General features: G+C 41.6%; 1 protein-coding gene across 4 annotated transcripts in view; it reads left to right on the top strand.

Moving 5' to 3' along the window:
• Positions 1-19,321, top strand: part of TEX10 (testis expressed 10) — a 164,640-nt gene that overhangs the window by 12,419 nt on the left and 132,900 nt on the right. For all 4 annotated transcript variants that reach the window (XM_083377078.1, XM_083377079.1, XM_083377080.1 and 1 more), the window contains exon 5: positions 6-118. In XM_083377078.1, the coding sequence (XP_083233204.1) occupies positions 6-118 (113 nt within the window). The remainder of the gene's footprint in view (positions 1-5; positions 119-19,321) is intronic.

Raw genomic sequence — 19,321 nt, 5'->3', positions numbered from 1 at the left:
AACAGGAAATATGGCTTCGCGCAAATTACCTGATCGATTTCAAGCACCATTTTATGTGTTATTTTCCTTACTCTTTCCAAGAAACAATCAAACAGAGAAAGAAAGATCATTTGAAAAGGTATGAATGAGATTGTTATATAGCAAGGAAAGTGAGTTACTGTAGGTTCTAAGAGTCCATAATCATAGGGGTCTGTATTTAAAACATGAGGGTGGGAATGGCTGTGGAGATGACTTGATTACTCAGAAAGTTGCTTTTTGCATCATATAGCTCTTACCTGTCTTTTATCTTCATTACTTGTTCTTATAGTAAGAAAATACATAGACTAAATATAGACATTCTGGAGAATAATGTATGATCTTTGTAAGTTCAGTCCCAATCAATAGATCTAACCAGGTTGCCCCTTTTTTACTTTGTGCATAGTGGTACTGTATATTCCTACTTCTATATGAAAATGCTTAGGAGGTCCTGTAGAGAGAAGAATTGATGTACCAAAATGCAGATTACTTTTAATAGGAAAAAATATGGAAAACTGAAGATTAAGCAACTCACCTGGAAGCATTCCTAGATCACTGAGAGAAAAGGAAGTATCTAACAGTTACTGCTTAGTACAAAGAATATTTTGGGATTTGTAATGTATTGTTTATAATATACTGCTTGAGGACAGACAGCTTAATCTGAGAGAATTCACAGACTCTGGGCAGCAAACAAAATTTAAAATACAAAAACAAGTAAAATAAATATTAAAATACATAGCCGCTGAGAATAATTCATCCATTATAATGACTGAATTAACCACAAAATGGGTCCCTGCATACAATTGAGGCCTGGGCATATAGAAAGGTATTTAAGAACTTAGGAAACGAGCAGGCTTATTCTTATCTCTAGAGGGGAAATGTTCCATAAAGTGTGTGGCCTAGAAACCAGGAACAATGAGTTCTAGTCCTTCCTTAGGCATGAAAGTTGGCTGGATTATTTTCTCCCAGATCAATCCATCTCACAAGATTGTTGTTATGGGGAAAATAGGAATTTTTTCTCTCTAAATGAACAGAAAGCTGGGATAAAATCTAATAAAAGAAAAATACTTATACTTTAGTTCTGCCATTTGTTTCTTAACCACAGTCTCTCAGTTGTAACAAAAAAGATTGGATTTATTTAGGGGACTTAATTCTTCCTTTTACATTTTAGTAATTGAGTATCAATTAGTTTCCCTTTTCTTTGAAATTTATTTCAGTGCAGCATAAAATTGTATGTTGAAAAAACAGGTTAGTGTTCTGAAGGCTTAGATTCTAACTCAGTCTATACAGGTAGTCCTTGACTTACAACCAACCGCAATAGGGATTGGAATTTCTGTCATAAGTTATGGTTGTAAATCAAATTGGACCCAATTTTACAATAATTTTTATAGTGGTCATTAAGCAAATTACACTGTTTAAGTGAATAGAGCAATTGTTACACAAATTCAACTTCCCTAATGGGAAATTGGCAAAAATGGTCATAAATCCCATTCAGATTGCAGAATAATAAAGTTGGAAGGGACCTTGGAGGTCTTCTAGTCTAACCCTCTGTTCAAACAGGAGCCCCTATACCAGGTCAGACAAATGACTGTCCAATCTTTTCCTAAAAGCATCTAATGATGGAGCACCCACAACTTCTGAAGGCAAGCCATTCTATTGGTTAATTGTTCTCACTGTCAGGAAATTTATCCTTAGTTCCGGGTTACTTCTCTCCTTGATTAGCTTCCATCTCTTCTTGTTATACCTTCTTGTTATGCCTACTTGTGCTTCGCAAGATGTTATAATCTGTTGTAAATATGAGCTGGTTGTCAAGTGCCCCAGTTGCAATCACATGACTGGGGTGGTGGTGGTGTGATGACCATAAATGCAAATACAGATTATAAGTCACTTTTTTCTGAGGCTGACATAACTTTGAATAAACATTAATGAATGGTTGTAAATTGAAGACTACTGTATTTGTGATCACTGAGCCTTTTCTGTTTGCCACATCCATGGTAGAAACATTGGCAAACAGTCATTTTCTACCATTAGCCAAAGAACATTAGAAATCTCTTTTTTATACAGTGGAGGAAAGTAGTTAATACTAAGTTTGCAGGCAGGACCAAACTTAATGGAATCCATATTCCCAGTATTAATCAGGCCCAATTATAATTTGCAGTGCTTTATTGTATGCCCTGCCATAGGACTCTTTCCATTCCTGATGATCAGAACAAAAGGCAACCATATGTGGCCTGTGGATCCTTTGGACCTCTCTGTTAGATGCAAGCAATAGCATTAGACACAAATCGCTTCAGTGCTTTACAGCCCTTTCTAAGTGGTTTACAGAGTCAGCATATTGCCCCCAACAATCTGGGTCCTTGTTTTACCAACATCAGAAGGAAGGAAGGCTGAGTATTTTTATTTATTTATTTTATTTAGTTATATTTATATACCGCCCTATTCCCTGAGGACTCAGGGCGGTTTACAGGGAATTAAAATCCAAAATACAAAAATTAAGAACCAAATTAAAAAATATTAAATTGACCCTGTACTCAATTAAAAAGAACCCCAAATTAAAATTTCTCCTCAGTCTGGGCCCGAGAGCTCGAAGAGCCAGGTCTTCAGGCCCCGGCGGAATGATCGGAGGTCGGGGGCAGTTCTCAGCTCCACCGGCAGCTGGTTCCAGAGGGCAGGCGCTCCCACCGAGAAGGCCCTATCCCTGGGTGTCACCCGCCGGCAATCTCTTACCGGCGGGACCCTGAGCAGACCTTCCCTGTGGGAGCGCACTGGGCGAAGGGCGTTTGATGCCGGCAGCAGGTGTTCCCTCAAATATCCCGGACCCAGGCCATGTAGGGCTTTATAGGTGATAACCAGCACCTTGAATAAATCTTGAGCTGGTGAGAATTAAACTGCCGAACTACTGGCAGCTGGCAATCAGCAGAAGTAACATGCAGTACTGCATTCTAACCACTGTGCACCATAGCACTTAGCAACCAGAACCACGCAGGAGTGTCAAACTGCAGGAAACCACACCCACCCCATTGCCAGCAATGGCGAAAAAGCTGTTGATACGTTGTGCGATGTCATGTGACGTCGCAAGTTTGACATGTCTGCAGTAGTGGATAGGCCCAGACAGATTTGTTATTGTTGATCACTTATATTACTTTCATGAGACTGTCTGCCTTCCCTTAGGAAATGGCAGATATTAACTTGAGGGTTTGATCTCACATGTTTCTTTTCCCAGTCTCTAGGCTGGAATGTCTTTTTTTTTCTCCTGGTGGGGCCCCCTGGTTTACATCATTCTTCAGATTGCAGTTTGGGAGAGGTACCGTATTTTCTGGCGTATAAGACGACTGGGCGTATAAGACGACCCCCTACATTTCCTGTTAAATTATAGGGTTTGGGCTATACTCGCCGTATAAGACTACCCCTCTTCCAACGCACACCAAATAAAAATTAAAAAACATCAGATTTGATTTTAATATGGTAATTTTAATTCAAATGCTTATGACATGCAGGTACTTAGTAGGAAAACTGTCACTTATAAACATTTGTCATCAAACATGTAAACATAAAACAGTGCAAGTGGATTAAACTTAATAATAATGATGATGATGATGATGATGAAGAAGAAGTTGTTGGAAGGGACCTTGGAGGTCATCTAGTCCAACCCCCTGCTAAGGCAGGAAACCCTATACCATTTCAGACAAATGGCTCTCCAGTCTCTTCTTAAAAACTTCCAGTGTTGGAGCATTCACCACTTCTGGAGGCAGGTTGTTCCACTGGTTAATTGTTCTCACTGTCAGGAAGTTTCTCCTTAGTTCTAGGTTGCTTCTCTCCTTGACTAGTTTCCATCCATTGCTTCTTGTCCTGCTTTCAGGTGCTTTGGAGAATAGCTTGGCTCCCTCTTCTTTGTGGCAGCCCCTGAGATATTGGATCACTGCTATCGTGTCACCCCTCACCCTTCTCTTCGTTAAACTACACGTACCCAATTCCAGCAACCCTTTTCCTATTTTCCTAATTCACTTTTTCACTTTTCCTAATTCACTCTAAAGCTTTCCCTGCACAGAGCCTTAAGTAACACAAGCTGCCTGCAATTAGTGCAGGTTCGCATCCCACCAGGCTCAAGGTTGAGTCAGCCTTCCATCCTTCCGAGGTTGGTAAAATGAGGACTCAGATTGTTGGGAGCAATAAGCTGACTTTGTAATAATGCTGCTTGTGGGGGTGGTGGTGAAAGCTCTAATAGGCAGGCATATACATAGAATGAAGGCTATTGCTAAGCACATTGATTTGTGCTTTAAATTGTAAGCCGCCCTGAGTCTTTGGAGAAGGGTGGGATATAAATGGGATTAAAAAAAAAAGACCAAATGGGAGATCCACTCCAGGTTTTCCAACCAGCCCGCCCAGTTCCTGAGTCAAATGTGTCCTTAGAGCTAAGCTGCTGCTCTGGTTATGCATTCCCCACCTGCCTTTCAAGTTGCTCTTGCATTCCCCACCTGCCTACAGCTGCTCTTCAACTTTAGAAGGAAAAAAGCCCATACCCCAGCCTGTAAAAAATCACAGACTGCAGCTTCTACTCCAATTGGTCCCGCTTTCCCTGCGCAGACTAAATGGAAGATCTGCTCCAGGTTTTCCAGCCAGCCCCATCCCTAAAGTTTCAGCACCCGGCGTATAAGACGACCCCTGACTTTTGAGAAGATTTTCATGGGTTAAAAAGTAGTCTTATACGGTAACATGTGGTAGGGAATATTTTTCTAGTAGTCTGATAGGTAAGATTGCTAAATCAGCTGCCTGAAATGTAATGTTTTCTTAATGTTCTTATCTTTCCCTGAACTAATCTGCTTAAAGAAAGGCCCAGGCATCCCCAGACTCTCTCTCCTAAGTTATATATAGTGGATATAAAAAAATCTATCCTTGTTAAAATGCCAAGTTGAGATGTAAAAAAAGTCAGACAAAAATAAATTGGAATTTTTCTACCTTTAATATACCATAAGCTGTATAATTCAGTTGAAAAACAAATCCTTTAAGGAAAAAAATAAAAATAAAAACTTAAAATAATATGCTTGCATAAGTGTGCACACCCTTAAACTAGTACTTTGTTGAAGCACCTTTTGATTTTTTTGATAGGATTTAGCCTTTTGGGGTAGGAATTTATCAGCATAATACATCTTACATTGGGAATCTTTGCTTACTTTTCCTTGCAAAAGCACTCCAAGACTGTCAGATTGCAAGGGCCTCTCCTGTGCACAGCCCTCTTCCAAGTCGCCCCACAGATTTTCAGTTGGATTTAGATGTGGGCACTGGCTGAGCCATTCCAAAACTTTGATCTTCTGGTGAAGTCATTCTTTTTTTATTCATTTGGAGGAGTGCTTTGGGTTATCGTTGTGTTGAAAGGTGAAATTTTTCTTCATCTTCAACATTTTATCAGAAGCCTGAAGATTTTGTGCCAAAATGAACAATTTAGAACTGTTCATAATTCCCTCCACCTTGACTAAAGCCCCATTTCCAACTGAAGAAAAGCAGCCCCGAAACATAATGCTGCTGTGATTATACTTCACTATGGCTATGATGTACCTTTGGTGATACACAATGTGGTTTTTGTGCTGGATATATTTTTTGGAATTATGGCCAGAAAGTTCAATCTTGGGACCATAACACATTTTCCCCATGTTTTTATCAGACTTGACATAGATTTTTACAAGATGTAGCTGGGCTTGGTGATTTTTTTTATAAGAAAAGGCTTCTGTCTTTCCACCCTATCCCACAGCCCAGACATACGAAAAATACGGGAAATCATTGTCATGTATACACAAATAGTGCTTGCCAGAAATTCGTGCGGCTGTAAACTCCTTAGTAATTTCTCAGATTAGTTTTCTTGTTTTTTCATCAATTTTGAAGGAACATCCAATTTGTGGTAATGTCATGGTTGTGCCATATTTTTTCCACTTCTTGATGACTGTCTTCACTTTGTTCCATGGTATAATGCATTGGGAATTATTTTGTATCTTTCTCTTGACTGATGCCTTCCATCAACGAGATCCCTTTGATGATTTGTAAGCTCTTTGCATGTCAAGGTTTAAATCACCTTAGTAGTGGGCGAAGGACCGTGTTTCAGAGGATGCATGATGTGCATGAAGGAAGGAAATAAAACGACGCATAATTTTACTAAATACCTTTTTAATTACAAAAATATAAACACTAAATATATATTATAAAGAGAGCTAACTGACTACATCCTAACGTAACAGACAGTAACAGCAAAGTGAAAGACAATGTTGTGATTCAGGGTCAGCCTGTGGGTTCGGCAGTTGGGTTGGACGACTCAGAGGAGGAGGAGGGGGGTGTTGAAGAGCTTGCTGATGATGGCTTTGAGGCTCCGCAGAGCCCTCAGCCAGGCCCCTCCCACCTGGTGGAGACCCAGCTGTGTGAGCCTGACAGATTGGATGAAGATGACCCACAGCTGGCCCTGTTCAAGGACGCCCGACGCAGGAGGCAGTCAATCAGGAGTAAACAGAGGAAGGCAATGGGGCACCTCAGAAGGAGGCAGAGAGAGGCCATGCCCTGAGCTGTATTTAAGGGGAATGTGTGGGAGGGCTGGTTTGCTGAAGGCAACCGCTTGGATAGTTCCTGTTTCATAGCTCCTGTTTCATGGTTGGTGTCTGTTTTATGTTAATAAATTTGGCAGGCTTTATTCCAGCCTCTTGCCGTTTGTAAAGGGGTTGCCCCTGCCTTTTCTGCAGGGCCGGTAGCAGGCTGGTACAGAACAGACAATAAAGAATAACTGTGAGAAACTTTTTCTAGACATGCGCACAAAACAGTCTGAAACCATAACATAACTGGTCATATGGGATTCACTATGGTTACCAGATAAGTTATCACAACAGGTGTGGAAAGCAGGGGAAATGTACAGTTAGAAATGAACTTTTCTGACGAACAAAAAAAAAAACGTGCAGTGACATTCCCCTTCTTTCATCAGCAAAGTGAAGACTTAAGTAAGGCACATCTTCTCACGCAGATACTCATGCTGGGCTATAGGAAGTGGTTTGTTCAGCATATCAGCAATTTGATCACGTGTAGGCACATACTGTAATGTCACAAAACCTTGTTTAACCAGTTGTCTTATGTTTTGATATCGGATGTCAATGTGTCTGGACCTTGAACCTGTAAAACGTGTTTCAGAAATATAAGCCACAGATTCATTATCTTCCATCACAGTGATCGGTCGAATCGGATGTGTCCAGATATCTGTGACTAAAGCATCAAACCAGGTTAAAGAATTGCATGCATCAGACGACACACAAGCATACTCAGCTTCTGTAGAGGAACAAGAAACAAAATTCTGTTTACGCACATGCCAGTAAACAGGACTACCATTTAAGAACATCATGTAACCTGAAGTACTTTTCCATGACTTCTTATCACTCGCCCAATCTGAATCTGCATAACAACATAACTCTGAATAGTCAGTATGTGTGGGTTCTAACAACAACTTCATGTCTTTTGTGTGTTTTAGATACCTCAATAACTTTTTAACACACGTCCAATGAAACTGTTTTGCCTTGCCTACATGTCGTGATAGGAGATTAACACTAAGTGCAATGTCGGGTCTAGTCCAACTACTAATATACAGCAGCAACCCAATGACTGAGCGATATAGTGTTTGATCTTCGAACTCAGGACTTGGTTCATGTGCCAAATTGTGAAAATTGGTTTGCATGGGTACACTCACAGGCTTAGCATCCTCCATGTTACAGTGATGTAACAGTTGTTCAATCTTCTTGTGTGAGACTAAATCCCTTCTGAGTTTTGGCAACTTGAACACCTAAATAAGTGTTAATACATCCTAAAGACTTCAATGTGAAAAACTTTTGTAAAGCTTTACCAAAAACCTCACTCATCTGCTTATTTGGACCAATATAAACAATATCATCGACATAAACAAGAATTCTCTCATGCCTATTATTGGATCTTTTAGTAAACACGCATTCATCTGTTTCGGACTTAATAAAGCCCATTGAATTTAGTTTGTCAGAAAGACATAAGTACCACATTAAACCAGACTGTTTCAGACCATAAAGACTTTTGTGTAGAAACCAGGTATCCCCTTCTTGCTGTCGGAAACCTGGAGGACCTTTCACGTAGATGTCTTCATCTAGATCAGCGTGTAGATAAGCCGTTTCAACATCAAACTGGAAAACTTCTAGGCCAAGTATAGTTGCAGTGGCTAAAGCAATTTTCACACTCTCAGTCCGCACTGTGGGTGAGTATGTATTTGTATAGTCTTCAGGATAACGTTGAGCGAAACCCTGGGCTACGAGTCTGGCCTTGTACAACGACTCACCATTCGGCTTCTTTTTGATCCTGTAGACCCATTGAGTGCCAATAACTTTCTTGTTTGCTGGAGGGCTTGCAGGCGTAAACACATGAAGTTTCTTTAGACTGTCCATTTCAGCCTGCATTGCCTCAAATCATTTATCTTGCTCTGATTCAGGAAGATGTTTGATCTATGTGAACTTCTCAGGTGGAAGTGTAACATTACAAATCAAAGGTACAGGGGTTTTTGTTACTTGCCACGAATAATGTTTTGGAGGGATTCCCTTTGTGGACCTCTTGGAACGTCTCGGAACAACCGTCCATTCTTCCTCCATGTCGTCCTCGTCTTCATCATCGTCGCCAGCGGCAGCATCGGCACCTTGCAAAGACGGAACAGTAGGTTGAGAAGAACTCGTGGAAGGAACATTATCCTGTGAATCTTGATCATCAGTTTGCGTGGCATCAGCAACATCATCTCTAGGAAAATAAACTCCATCATCGTTAGAATGAATCCTGGACCAGTCAGCATCTTCCTCAAAAGTAGCAGATTGTGAAACCACAATAACATGATGAGAGTCAGTGTATTTGCTCCATTTTGAATTATCATCAATGCCCATAAATCTCATCCTTTTTGCTGCAGGACCCCCTTTCTTTCTTTGAGCTAAGGGAATATTAACCATAGCGTATGAACCAAAAATATGGAGATGTGAGAGATCAGGCTTGTGTCCATACAACATGAAATAAGGGGTCTGATTTATCACACAACTCCAAGTACGGTTGATGATATGGTTAGCATATTTGATAGCTTCACCCCAGTATGGAAGACCAAGGTTGGCGTCTTCAAGAAGGTAATGCATCATGATTTGCAAAATCCCATTTCTGCGTTCTGCGACTCCATTTTCAGCTGGAGTATAAGGAGCAGATGTCTGATGTACTATCCCATTCTTACGCATCCAGTCCTGGAAACGCTGAGACATGAATTCAGCAACGCGATCACTCTGGATTCTGGCGATGTTGACCTCGAATGACAAGACTAGCAAAGTGTTTAAAGATCTGAAAGGTCTCAGATTTTTCTTTCATAGGATATACATATCCATATCTAGAATAATTATCAACGATTGTCAAGAAATATCTTTTACCACCAAGTGTTGGTGCAAAAGGACCCACTATGTCAGTGTGTACCAAATCAAAAATGCGTGTTGACAGGCATGTAGCGTGTTTTGGAATTGCTGCTGCTTTAGATTTGGCTTTCTTGCAGACAGCACAGTCCAAGAACACCTTACACCCCTTTAGATCCAAACCTCTTGCGAACTCTGACATCTTCAGAACACGGAAACTGGCATGACCAGTTGGCATAAGTGGCATCTTCTATGCCACTTATGGATACACCTGGAATGCAAAGGTTTACTTGTTAGTGAATTCTCAACATTTTTATTAGGAACCCCAGGCTTGCTGTGAGCAACCTGTGTCTTATTTGTATTTTTGTTGTCTTTAGGAACCTTTGGAGTAGCAACGGGATCTCTCTCTGTGGCATCTTTCTCTGGGCCTGTGCTTTTTGGAACGTGTATACTTGCCTGCCCTTGCTGCTTAGACTTTGGTTTTATGTAATAAACACCACCAATCACCATGGTTTCAGCATCAATATCTCCATCTTTAACTATATAACTTGCTTTTTCGAGATGATGGACCTGAAAATGAGAAAACCTAGACAAATGACTCTGACTAAGCAAATTATTACTGGCAGACGGAATGTAGTAAACATCAGGAATGAGAGCACCGAGCTCTTCAATATAAACAGTTCCTTTTCCCATGACCTGAACAGGATGATTGGAAAAAGAGTAAAGTTCACGAAGTTCAGGTTCAGGCTCGTGCATCTCTGTGTAAAGCTCTTTTCTGTAGGTAACATGTAATGCTGCTCCGCTGTCCAAAGTCCAAAGAAGTCGTCTGTCGTACTCTGGTTGAGGCTGTGGATCGTTGGTCACAACCAATGTGGCAAGTGGAGCTTGTGGATCACGCCTGGAACCACGACCATGACCTTGTCGTCCGCCTCTACCTCTGCCTCCTCTGGAATCTGTTCCTCTGGGCTGGTATGTGACGGGCGCTGGAACTCATTGGGAACAATCCCGGGTGGCATGTCCCACACGATTGCAGATGTAGCATCTTGGCATCCTTGGAACGTAGGCCCTTCCACGGAAGGTACGCCTCGCTGAAGCTCTTGATGCAGGTGGTTCCCTTAAATGTGGTGCAGCTTGCATAAGTGCCTCTTCTTCGGCTAGGATTCTGCATACATGATCCACTGTGCGTTGAGCAATAGGCACTTGATTGATCTTGGAAATAGCATCTTTCCACTCATGATTCAAAGAGTTAATGATAATGCTGATCATTTGAAAATCATCAATAGGATAGCCTTGTTCACCCAGTTCTTTTCTAATACCTTTCATTGTAGTCAAATGTGCTCCAATATGTTCACCAGGTTTTAATCTGGAACCATGGAACTCAGACAAAAGCAAACATGTAGACTCAATTGATGTAGGCCGATAACATGCCTCTAACTGAGTCCAAATTTGTTGGGCAGTTGCATCATGTGAAAACGTGAGCTGCAATTCAGTGTCCATTGACATCAATAATGTTGTGCATGCTCTATTATCCAAGTCCCATATGTCAGGAGTCCATGGCTGGGCAGGAGGATTAAACACCATCATGTGAGTACCTTCTCTGCATAGCAAAAGTCCAACCTCACTGACCCATGCCCTGTAATTCTGTCCTGACTTCTTTAATTTTGAATCACCAGCCAGTGGTACAATGGAAGGTGTTTGATGAGGAATATACAATTGAGGTACTGGCTGTGCAGGTTGTGCAATCCAACCATAACCTGCAGGGGGCACCAGTGGCGTCTGTGCCTGTGCCTGGACATGCGGCAGTTGCATTGAAGCTGCCGGTAGTCTTGGAGCTGACTGTGACTGTCTTTGAGCTACTATTCCACCCTGGCCAGCAGGAGGCGCTGGCGCTGGGACTGGTGCATTAGCATAACCTGCAGATGACACTGGCCTTCGCATATAAGAACCCGGTGGCAATTGCATGTGGGTTAAATATGGCTGTGCTCTGCCAGGTAGAGGGACTTGCATAGAAGCAATATTAACAGGAGAAGCAATAGTAACAGGAATCCTAGCACCATCAGGGGCTGGAGCCTCAGATAACGGCAGAAATCTTGTATCTCTGAGCAAAGACTCCTCCATAGACAATTGCGAGAGTGAGAGCTCCAATTCATGTCTTAATGCAGCTTCACCAGTAGATGGTGCTATAACATTTGCTTCAGGCATCACTGTGGCTCTGTATGTCCTTTGGGACAGCCCATAATCATGTGACATAGGAGCCTCCGGTTCCCATTCGTCTTGCATGACACTCAATGATGGGCGTGACTTTGGCTTTGGGGAAGAAGGAGGCAATATGGCTTCTCCTTGTGGGTGTGGCAATATGGCCGGTTCATGCTCATAATTCCTCTCATATTGCTGAACCATTGACACATATTTCTTTGCCTGCTGCAAACGCTTTTCAAAAACCCCAATTTGTTCACAGTAGCCTTACATAGCCCTATCTCGCATAGTTTGCTTGGGGCTTGAAGGAGCAGAAGGAATTTTCTTCGGCTGAACTTTAGGTTTCTCTCCAAGCCTTTGAAATTCATCTTGAGCCCCTGGAGTGTGAACATTTTCAAGAGCAGCTGCCAGGGAGCTTGGAAAAGTAGAAAAAGGAGTGACTGACCTTGCATCGTGGACAGGAGCAGGTGCGTCTTCTCCAAGGCGTGTGGCTAAAGCGATCAGAGTTTGTAAAGTTGAAGGGAGATGCCCCACAGACAGGCTCCTAGCCTCCCTTTTCATCCGTGGCTTCCTTCCTGACATGTTTCAGCAGTTAATCACCGCTGCCTCGCTAGCACTAACTAACTGATAATAGCCGCAGAAACATGCATCTCTAAAAACATAAATCAAACCATCCTTGATACCAAATGTCAAGGTATAAATCACCTTAGTAGAGGGCGAAGGACCATGCTTCATGCATGAAGTGCATGAAGGAAGGAAATAAAACACGACACATAATCTTACTAAATACCTTTTTAATTACAAAAATATAAACACTAAATATATATTATAAAGAGAGCTAGCTGACTACATCCTAACGTAACAGACAGTAACAGCAAAGTGAAAGACAATAAAGAATAACTGAGAAACTTTTTCTAGTCATGCGCACAAAACAGTCTGAAACCATAACATAACTGGTCGTATGGGATTCACTATGGTTACCAGATAAGTTATCACAACAGGTATAGAAAGCAGGGGAAATGTACAGTTAGAAATGAACTTTTCTGACGAACTAAAAAAAACGTGCAGTGACATTGCAGACCATTGCTTTTCCTATAAGACAGAGGTCCCCAACCTTTTGTGCACCAGGTACTGGTTCCATGGAGAGAGTTTTTCCTGAGGACTGGAGGGTGCATGGTTTTGTGTGTTGCCTGCATCCCATAGATGGGGCTTTGCTTGTTTGTACGGACCAGTTGCTGGCATGCCACGGCCTGGTACTGGTCCATGGACTGTGGGGGTTGGGGACCCTTGCTATAAGAGGCAACCTAATGTTAGAGAAGTCCTAGAATAGCTGTAATTTACATGGGGATCAGAATCAGTTTAATTTATGGCACGTGTGTACTGAATACCATTTAACATCAGTTTGAATGTGATTGGTTAATTGTGAACACAGCCACATCTCTACTTATAACAGGATGTGTACGCTTATGCAGCTATGTTATTGTATATGTTTATTTTTATTTGCCACTAAAAGATTTCAGCTTGTTTTCAGTTGAATTGTTTAGCAGCTTATATGATATATTAAAAGTGGAAAAATTGTGAAATGATTTATGTTGGTTTGATTTTTTTACATCTCAGAAAACTGGTATTTTAACAGGAGCGTATTGCCTTTTTAAATCCACTACAAATCAGGGCACTGTACAATATCTCTTTCTCAGCTGAGGATCCAGGGGATTAATTTTCCCTCTTTTCTGAAAGAGAGAGAATTAGATTGGGAGAGTACCCTTGATTTCCTTCAGATATGTTCAAACTATTTCAAAAAGCAAGTTATGTATACTAAAAAATAATTTTCCAGTATTCTGGAAAATACTGGGTGTTACTGCTATGCAGTATTCAGTGGACCTCTGACACCAAGAATTCTTTTGATCCAAAGCATTTCTGTTTAATGGGAACAGATTTTCCTTTTTCTTTTTATCTATATTGATGTTAACTTCCTTTTAGTAGCAATCTAAACTAAACAATCATTCTTAATGGGAATTAGAATTGATAAATTTACTAATCAGTGTTTTAAGTAACGTCTATAAAATCAGTGCTGGATATTTATGCTAAAAACAGAAAACAATTTAGGACCGGAAGATGTAATAGCTAGCCCTAAATTATAACAACTGTTGGAAAAATATACCAGAGTGTCTAATTCAGCCCAGTTGACATCATTTGCAGTCTCTGGGACTTCATTTTTACGGAAAATTGATGGGAAAAGCTTAATGAAGTTTTCTTTCTATTTTTGATGTATAAGTTGTATATTAATATTAGTCTGACAATGAAAAGCAAGTGATATTTATTTAGAAAATAGCTTTTCTTAATATCTGTCACTTCAGACAGGGTCATTTCTGAACTGGGGACTTTAATTTTCAGAAATTAAATTAATTCATCTTCAGACACAATAGACTTTAACTGGATCTTTTGTTAATTGCAAAGGGAAAAATTATATTCTGCCAGCTGAAAGTCTTAGCATATTTTTGCTTCAAGTATCATTCCTTCCCAAATCATAATTTTTTGCTTTAGAAATTTGTTGTGTTAGTCAAGGTTTTTTTTCTGGCTGGGTATAAGGATCTGCCTCAACTAGATTTCCCAAGAAAGCAAAACTCTTGAAACAGGCATCATCTCGAAAGGACTAACTTTTATTGAGAATTAGTGATGGCAAAGCAAGGTCTAAGGATTTGGCATGCAAAGGATTACCGTATATACTTGAGTATAAGCCGAATTTTTCAGCCCACTTTTTGGGCTGAAAAATTCCACTTCGGCTTATACTCCAGTCAACAAAAAAAACTTACCGAGGACTTGTGCGCGGCCGAGGCTTTGGTGCTTCCGGGATCGCGCGCACCTCTCCCAAGCCACCGCCGTCCGCAGACCTGCCGAAGTTTGGGGAGGTTTGGGGAGGTGCGCGCGCACCTCCCCAAACCTCCCCAAACGTCGGCAGGTCTCCGGACCTCCGTGCCCTGCCTGCCTGTTTCTTTCCGCTGCGGAAAGAAGCAGACCTCCAGAAAGAAGCAGACCTCCGCGTCCTGCTTGCCTGCTTCTTTCCGCTGCGGAAAGAAGCAGACCTCCGCGCCCTGCCTGCCTGCTTCTTTCCGCTGCGGAAAGAAGCAGACCTCCGGAAAGAAGCAGACCTCCGTGCCCTGCTTGCCTGCTTCTTTCCGCTGCGGAAAGAAGCAGGCAAGCAGGGCGCGGAGGTCTGCTTCTTTCCGGAGGTCTGCTTCTTTCCGCAGCGGAAAGAAGCAGGCAAGCAGGGCACGGAGGTCTGCTTCTTTCCGGAGGTCTGCTTCTTTCCGCAGCGGAAAGAAGCAGGCAAGCAGGGCACGGAGGTCTGCTTCTTTCCGGAGGTCTGCTTCTTTCCGCAGCGGAAAGAAGCAGGCAAGCAGGGCACGGAGGTCTGCTTCTTTCCGGAGGTCTGCTTCTTTCCGCAGCGGAAAGAAGCAGGCAAGCAGGGCACGGAGGTCTGCTTCTTTCCGGAGGTCTGCTTCTTTCCGCAGCAGAAAGAAGCAGGCAGGCAGGGCACGGAGGTCTGGAGACCTGCCGACGTTTGGGGAGGTTTGGGGAGGTGCGCGCGCACCTCCCCAAGCCTCCCCAAACTTCGGCAGGTCTCCGGACGGCGGCGGCTTGGGAGAGGTGCGCGTGATCCTGGAAGCACCGAAGCAAGTCCTCGGTAAGCTCCAGGCGGTCACTTGCTTCGCGTCTGCTGAGGGAAGGGGGGGCGACTGGAGGGGGCGTGTTTCCTCGCCTGCTGGGCGCCACGATTTGCCCAGGGAATGCGCGGGCCCCGAATGGCAGCGTGGAGCGAGGAAGCAGACAGCCAGGGCTTCCCCGAGAGCCGCGGCCACACAGGGTATTCCTGTGTATTCAGGCTTGCAAAATGGCGGATCGAGCCTCTGCTGGCGGCAGAGGCTTGCAGAGCGCGGATCCAGCCTCTGCCGGCGGCAGAGCCTTGCAGAACGGCGGATCGGCTTATACTCGAGTCATCAACTTTTTCCAGTTTTTGGGGGTGAAATTGGGGGTCTCGGCTTATACTCGAGTCGGCTTATACTCAAGTATATGGGTACATCAAAAAGGCAATTCCGAACTCCTCCCCCCAGTATCCAACCATCTGGTTGAAATCCAGCCAATCCACAAGTGCCACAGTTTTATGAGAAGCTGGAGATTTAGTTCCCTTCTCAAGGTCTCTCTAGGTTTCATTTCCCAATGGTTCCAGGCTCCATTGTCTGGAGATAAGGCAGATATTTTCATGTCACATTCCTTTCACCCAGAGGGAAGGCACCCCATAGAGAGCAGAGCAAGGTAAAGCACATTTTCCCCTCATGCAAGCACACACACCCAGCAGAATGGCAGGCCCCCAAAATGAATACATAAGCAAAATCAGGAAATAAATAAAAAAGAGGACTTATATTTTTTTTTGCACTGTGGTGCGCAACTGTGGGATAGTGAAGTTTTGTTCCCCACAGCCAGTTTTGTCCTGTTAGGGGGACCCTATATGGGACTGAAGTTGCCCTGAAGAAGTGACTGTGAAGGAGGGGTGCTCTGTTGATCATGAAACAATGACAGTTGTTTATTCGATCCGGCGAAGCGATCCGACCCAACAGGAGAAAGGCTAGTGTGTCAGTGTCTAGCCCAAGCTATCTGCAGCCGAAGTCCATCAGCACAAACAAGAATATCGATGAACAGCGTGCTTGGAACTGGTGAAAGTATTGATCTACTCTCTTCTATCTACTAAATGAATCCTTGGGAAAGACCCCCCAAAGAAATAAAAAGTGAAGGGGGGGATTGTATCCCCATTCTCTCATAGACTGAAGTGGTGAATGAATACGAAGGGGGAAACAAATAGACTGAAATTAAATTTAAAATTCTACAATCTGGACAAATCTATCTAAAAAAACCTGCTAACACTATACCCAAAAGCGTTTTAAAATTATAAAAAATATATAACAATAATAATTTTTTGTCTGAAAAAAACTGGAAAATGGACAACTATTGTCACCTAGTGGAGAATCAGAGCACAGAACATCAACAATAATGACTCAGAAACTGACAGAACACCCAGAAACAAAGAATAATCTGTTCCCTTAAATTTTAAATAACCTTGAAGACAGCTGGGAACAAAGAAGAGCTGGCCCAGCCATAAGATTAAAAAGTGTCTGGAAAAAAAGTTCTGGATTGTTGACTAAATTTAAGAATTGTTTAGAGAAAAAGAAAAACTTTGGCTCTTGGCTAATCTTTTAGAGGAGAATCTACAGGAAGGACTTAAGGTAGCTTAATATACTGAATTCCAATTTTGATTGATGGATAATTAATCCCTGAACCTAAATATTGATGAAAGACTATTTGAAGAGGGGACGCAACATGGATATTGTACACTTATCAAAAAATGACAGGAAACCACACTTAATATTCACTCCTGAAGGATTTAGCATGGAACATCAAAGACCCTCAGAAGCAGTATTTCAAGGCAAGACAAATACTTTTCAAGAGGAAATGTATGCAATGTTATGACAGATACAAATGACAATAGATTTAAACTACGAGGAAATCCAGAACAACTTTGTTGACATAAATAAGCACATCTCTAATCTAAATCGACAATGAAAAAACACTCAGAAAATGATGGTGAACAAACAAATCAGATAACAGAACACAAATTAGAAGAACATGATCATATTGGCGAAACTACAAATGGACAGAATTACACTCCAACACAAACAGGAAAAGATCTACAAGACTTTTGATATAACAATAAAAATGGAGTGGACTATAGAATTCCCAGGGGAATCATTAGAGTTTGGGAGATAGAAAGTATATATGCTACCTGTTCTACCTTCTGTATTCCCAACAATACTTGCAAAAACACAGGAACTGCCGGGTAAATGGAATATATCAACTTGGAAAGCTATTCGGTAAAAGAAGAAGGCTAGAGACAGATTCAAGAGGTTTAACTCGCCGTACCTGGTTGGCAGTTTGGCGGGTTGAATCCCGAGTGCCGCGTAGCAAAGTGAGCGCCTGTTACTTGTCCCAGCTTGTGCCAACCTAGCAGTTTGAAAGCATGTAAAAATGCAAGTAGAAAAATAGGGACCACTCCGGTGGGAAGGTAACAGCGCTCCGTACGCCTTTGGTGTCTAGTCATGCCGGCCACATGACCACGGAGACGTCCTCGGACAGGCGTTGGCTCCTCGGCTTTGAAACGGAGATGAGCACCGGCCCCTAGAGTCGGAAACGACTAGCACGCATGTGCAGGGGAACCTTTACCTTTACCAAATGGAGTATTACATGAGTTTATTTATTTTTATTTATTTATTTTAATTCCATTTATATCCCGCCCTTCTCCGAAGACTCAGGGCGGCTTACAAGCTTAGCAGTAGCCTTCATTCTATGTATATGCCTGCTTATTAGGGCTTTCACACACACCCCAAGCGGCATTATTACAAAGTCAGCTTAATTGCCCCCAACAATCTGGGTCCTCATTTTACCTACCTCGGAAGGATGGAAGGCTGAGTCAACCTTGAGCCTGGTGGAATTCAAACACTTGTTTGAATATGGTTAAAAGAGTAGAGAACTTTGAATATAAAGGGACCCTATAACAAGACGGATAAAAGATTTAAGTAATATAGTATGTTTTACAATATATGAAATGTAAAAATATTGGGATGATGTAACTTTTATAAATACAAGTGAAATATAAGCTGATCAGAAAGGATGTTACACCCAGATGTTATAATATAGATAAGAAACACTATTTTTATAATACATGAAATATGAAAAAAATTGGGATGGCGTATCTAAATGGAAAAATTTGGATATTTGGATGACTAACATTGAGAAAATCATGACTGATAAAAATGGATTGAATAAAAGGAGAAATTAAGGTTAAATAAAAATCATGAAAATAAGATGCATTGTGAACTAATGAGATGATGGTTATAAGAATAATATAAGATGATAAAAATGTTATACATAGATGTTACTATCTATAAATATGAAAAAATGTAATCATTTATATATTGAAAATATTAAGAATTATGTTTGTTTAACGTTGAAGAAGAATACTAATGGGAGAAGGGAAGATCAAAGAAATATATTATTAATATACTAATTATGGAATTATCAAATTTAATCATTATTTACTGTTTATTAATTATTATTGCCATTCCACCCCCCCCTCAAATATATAAACCAAGACAACACACTGTACATCAGGCACTGGAGATTGTTATTGTTAAAAACCAATAATTAAAAAGAAAAGAAAAAAGAAATAAATGGAAAGGGATAGATGAGTATTTGAGGGGTTCTGACATTCGCTCCCTCTAATAGAAAGACAAATCCACCTGCAAAACAAGAATGGGAAGGGGAAAAGCAAAGAAATACTTCAGGTTTATCAGGGTAGCTCTCATGAAAATGTTTGAGGAACTTAGGAGCATGAACATGTTTTTTATAAACCCATTCATTTTATGAAGCAGGTAAATCCTTCCAGACCACTAAATGTCTTTAATTTTGAAGTGTTGTTCACCTTCTACCATAATGGGCTGAGGGGCAGGAGCCGTGGGAGGTCGCAGTTTAGAAGTGACCTGAAGTGTTAACAAACTGCAGTGGAAAATCAGGTGGATTTGTCTAAAACTCTGAAGGAGTTCCAGCTCCACCATGACAGGATTGATAATGCGTTTAATGAGAAAAGGACT

The sequence above is a fragment of the Vipera ursinii genome (genome assembly GCF_947247035.1).
Source record: "Vipera ursinii genome assembly, chromosome: Z".
NCBI lineage: Eukaryota > Metazoa > Chordata > Lepidosauria > Squamata > Viperidae > Vipera > Vipera ursinii.
Note: the sequence above shows the minus strand (reverse complement) of the source record. Positions and strands in the feature narration are given on the sequence as shown.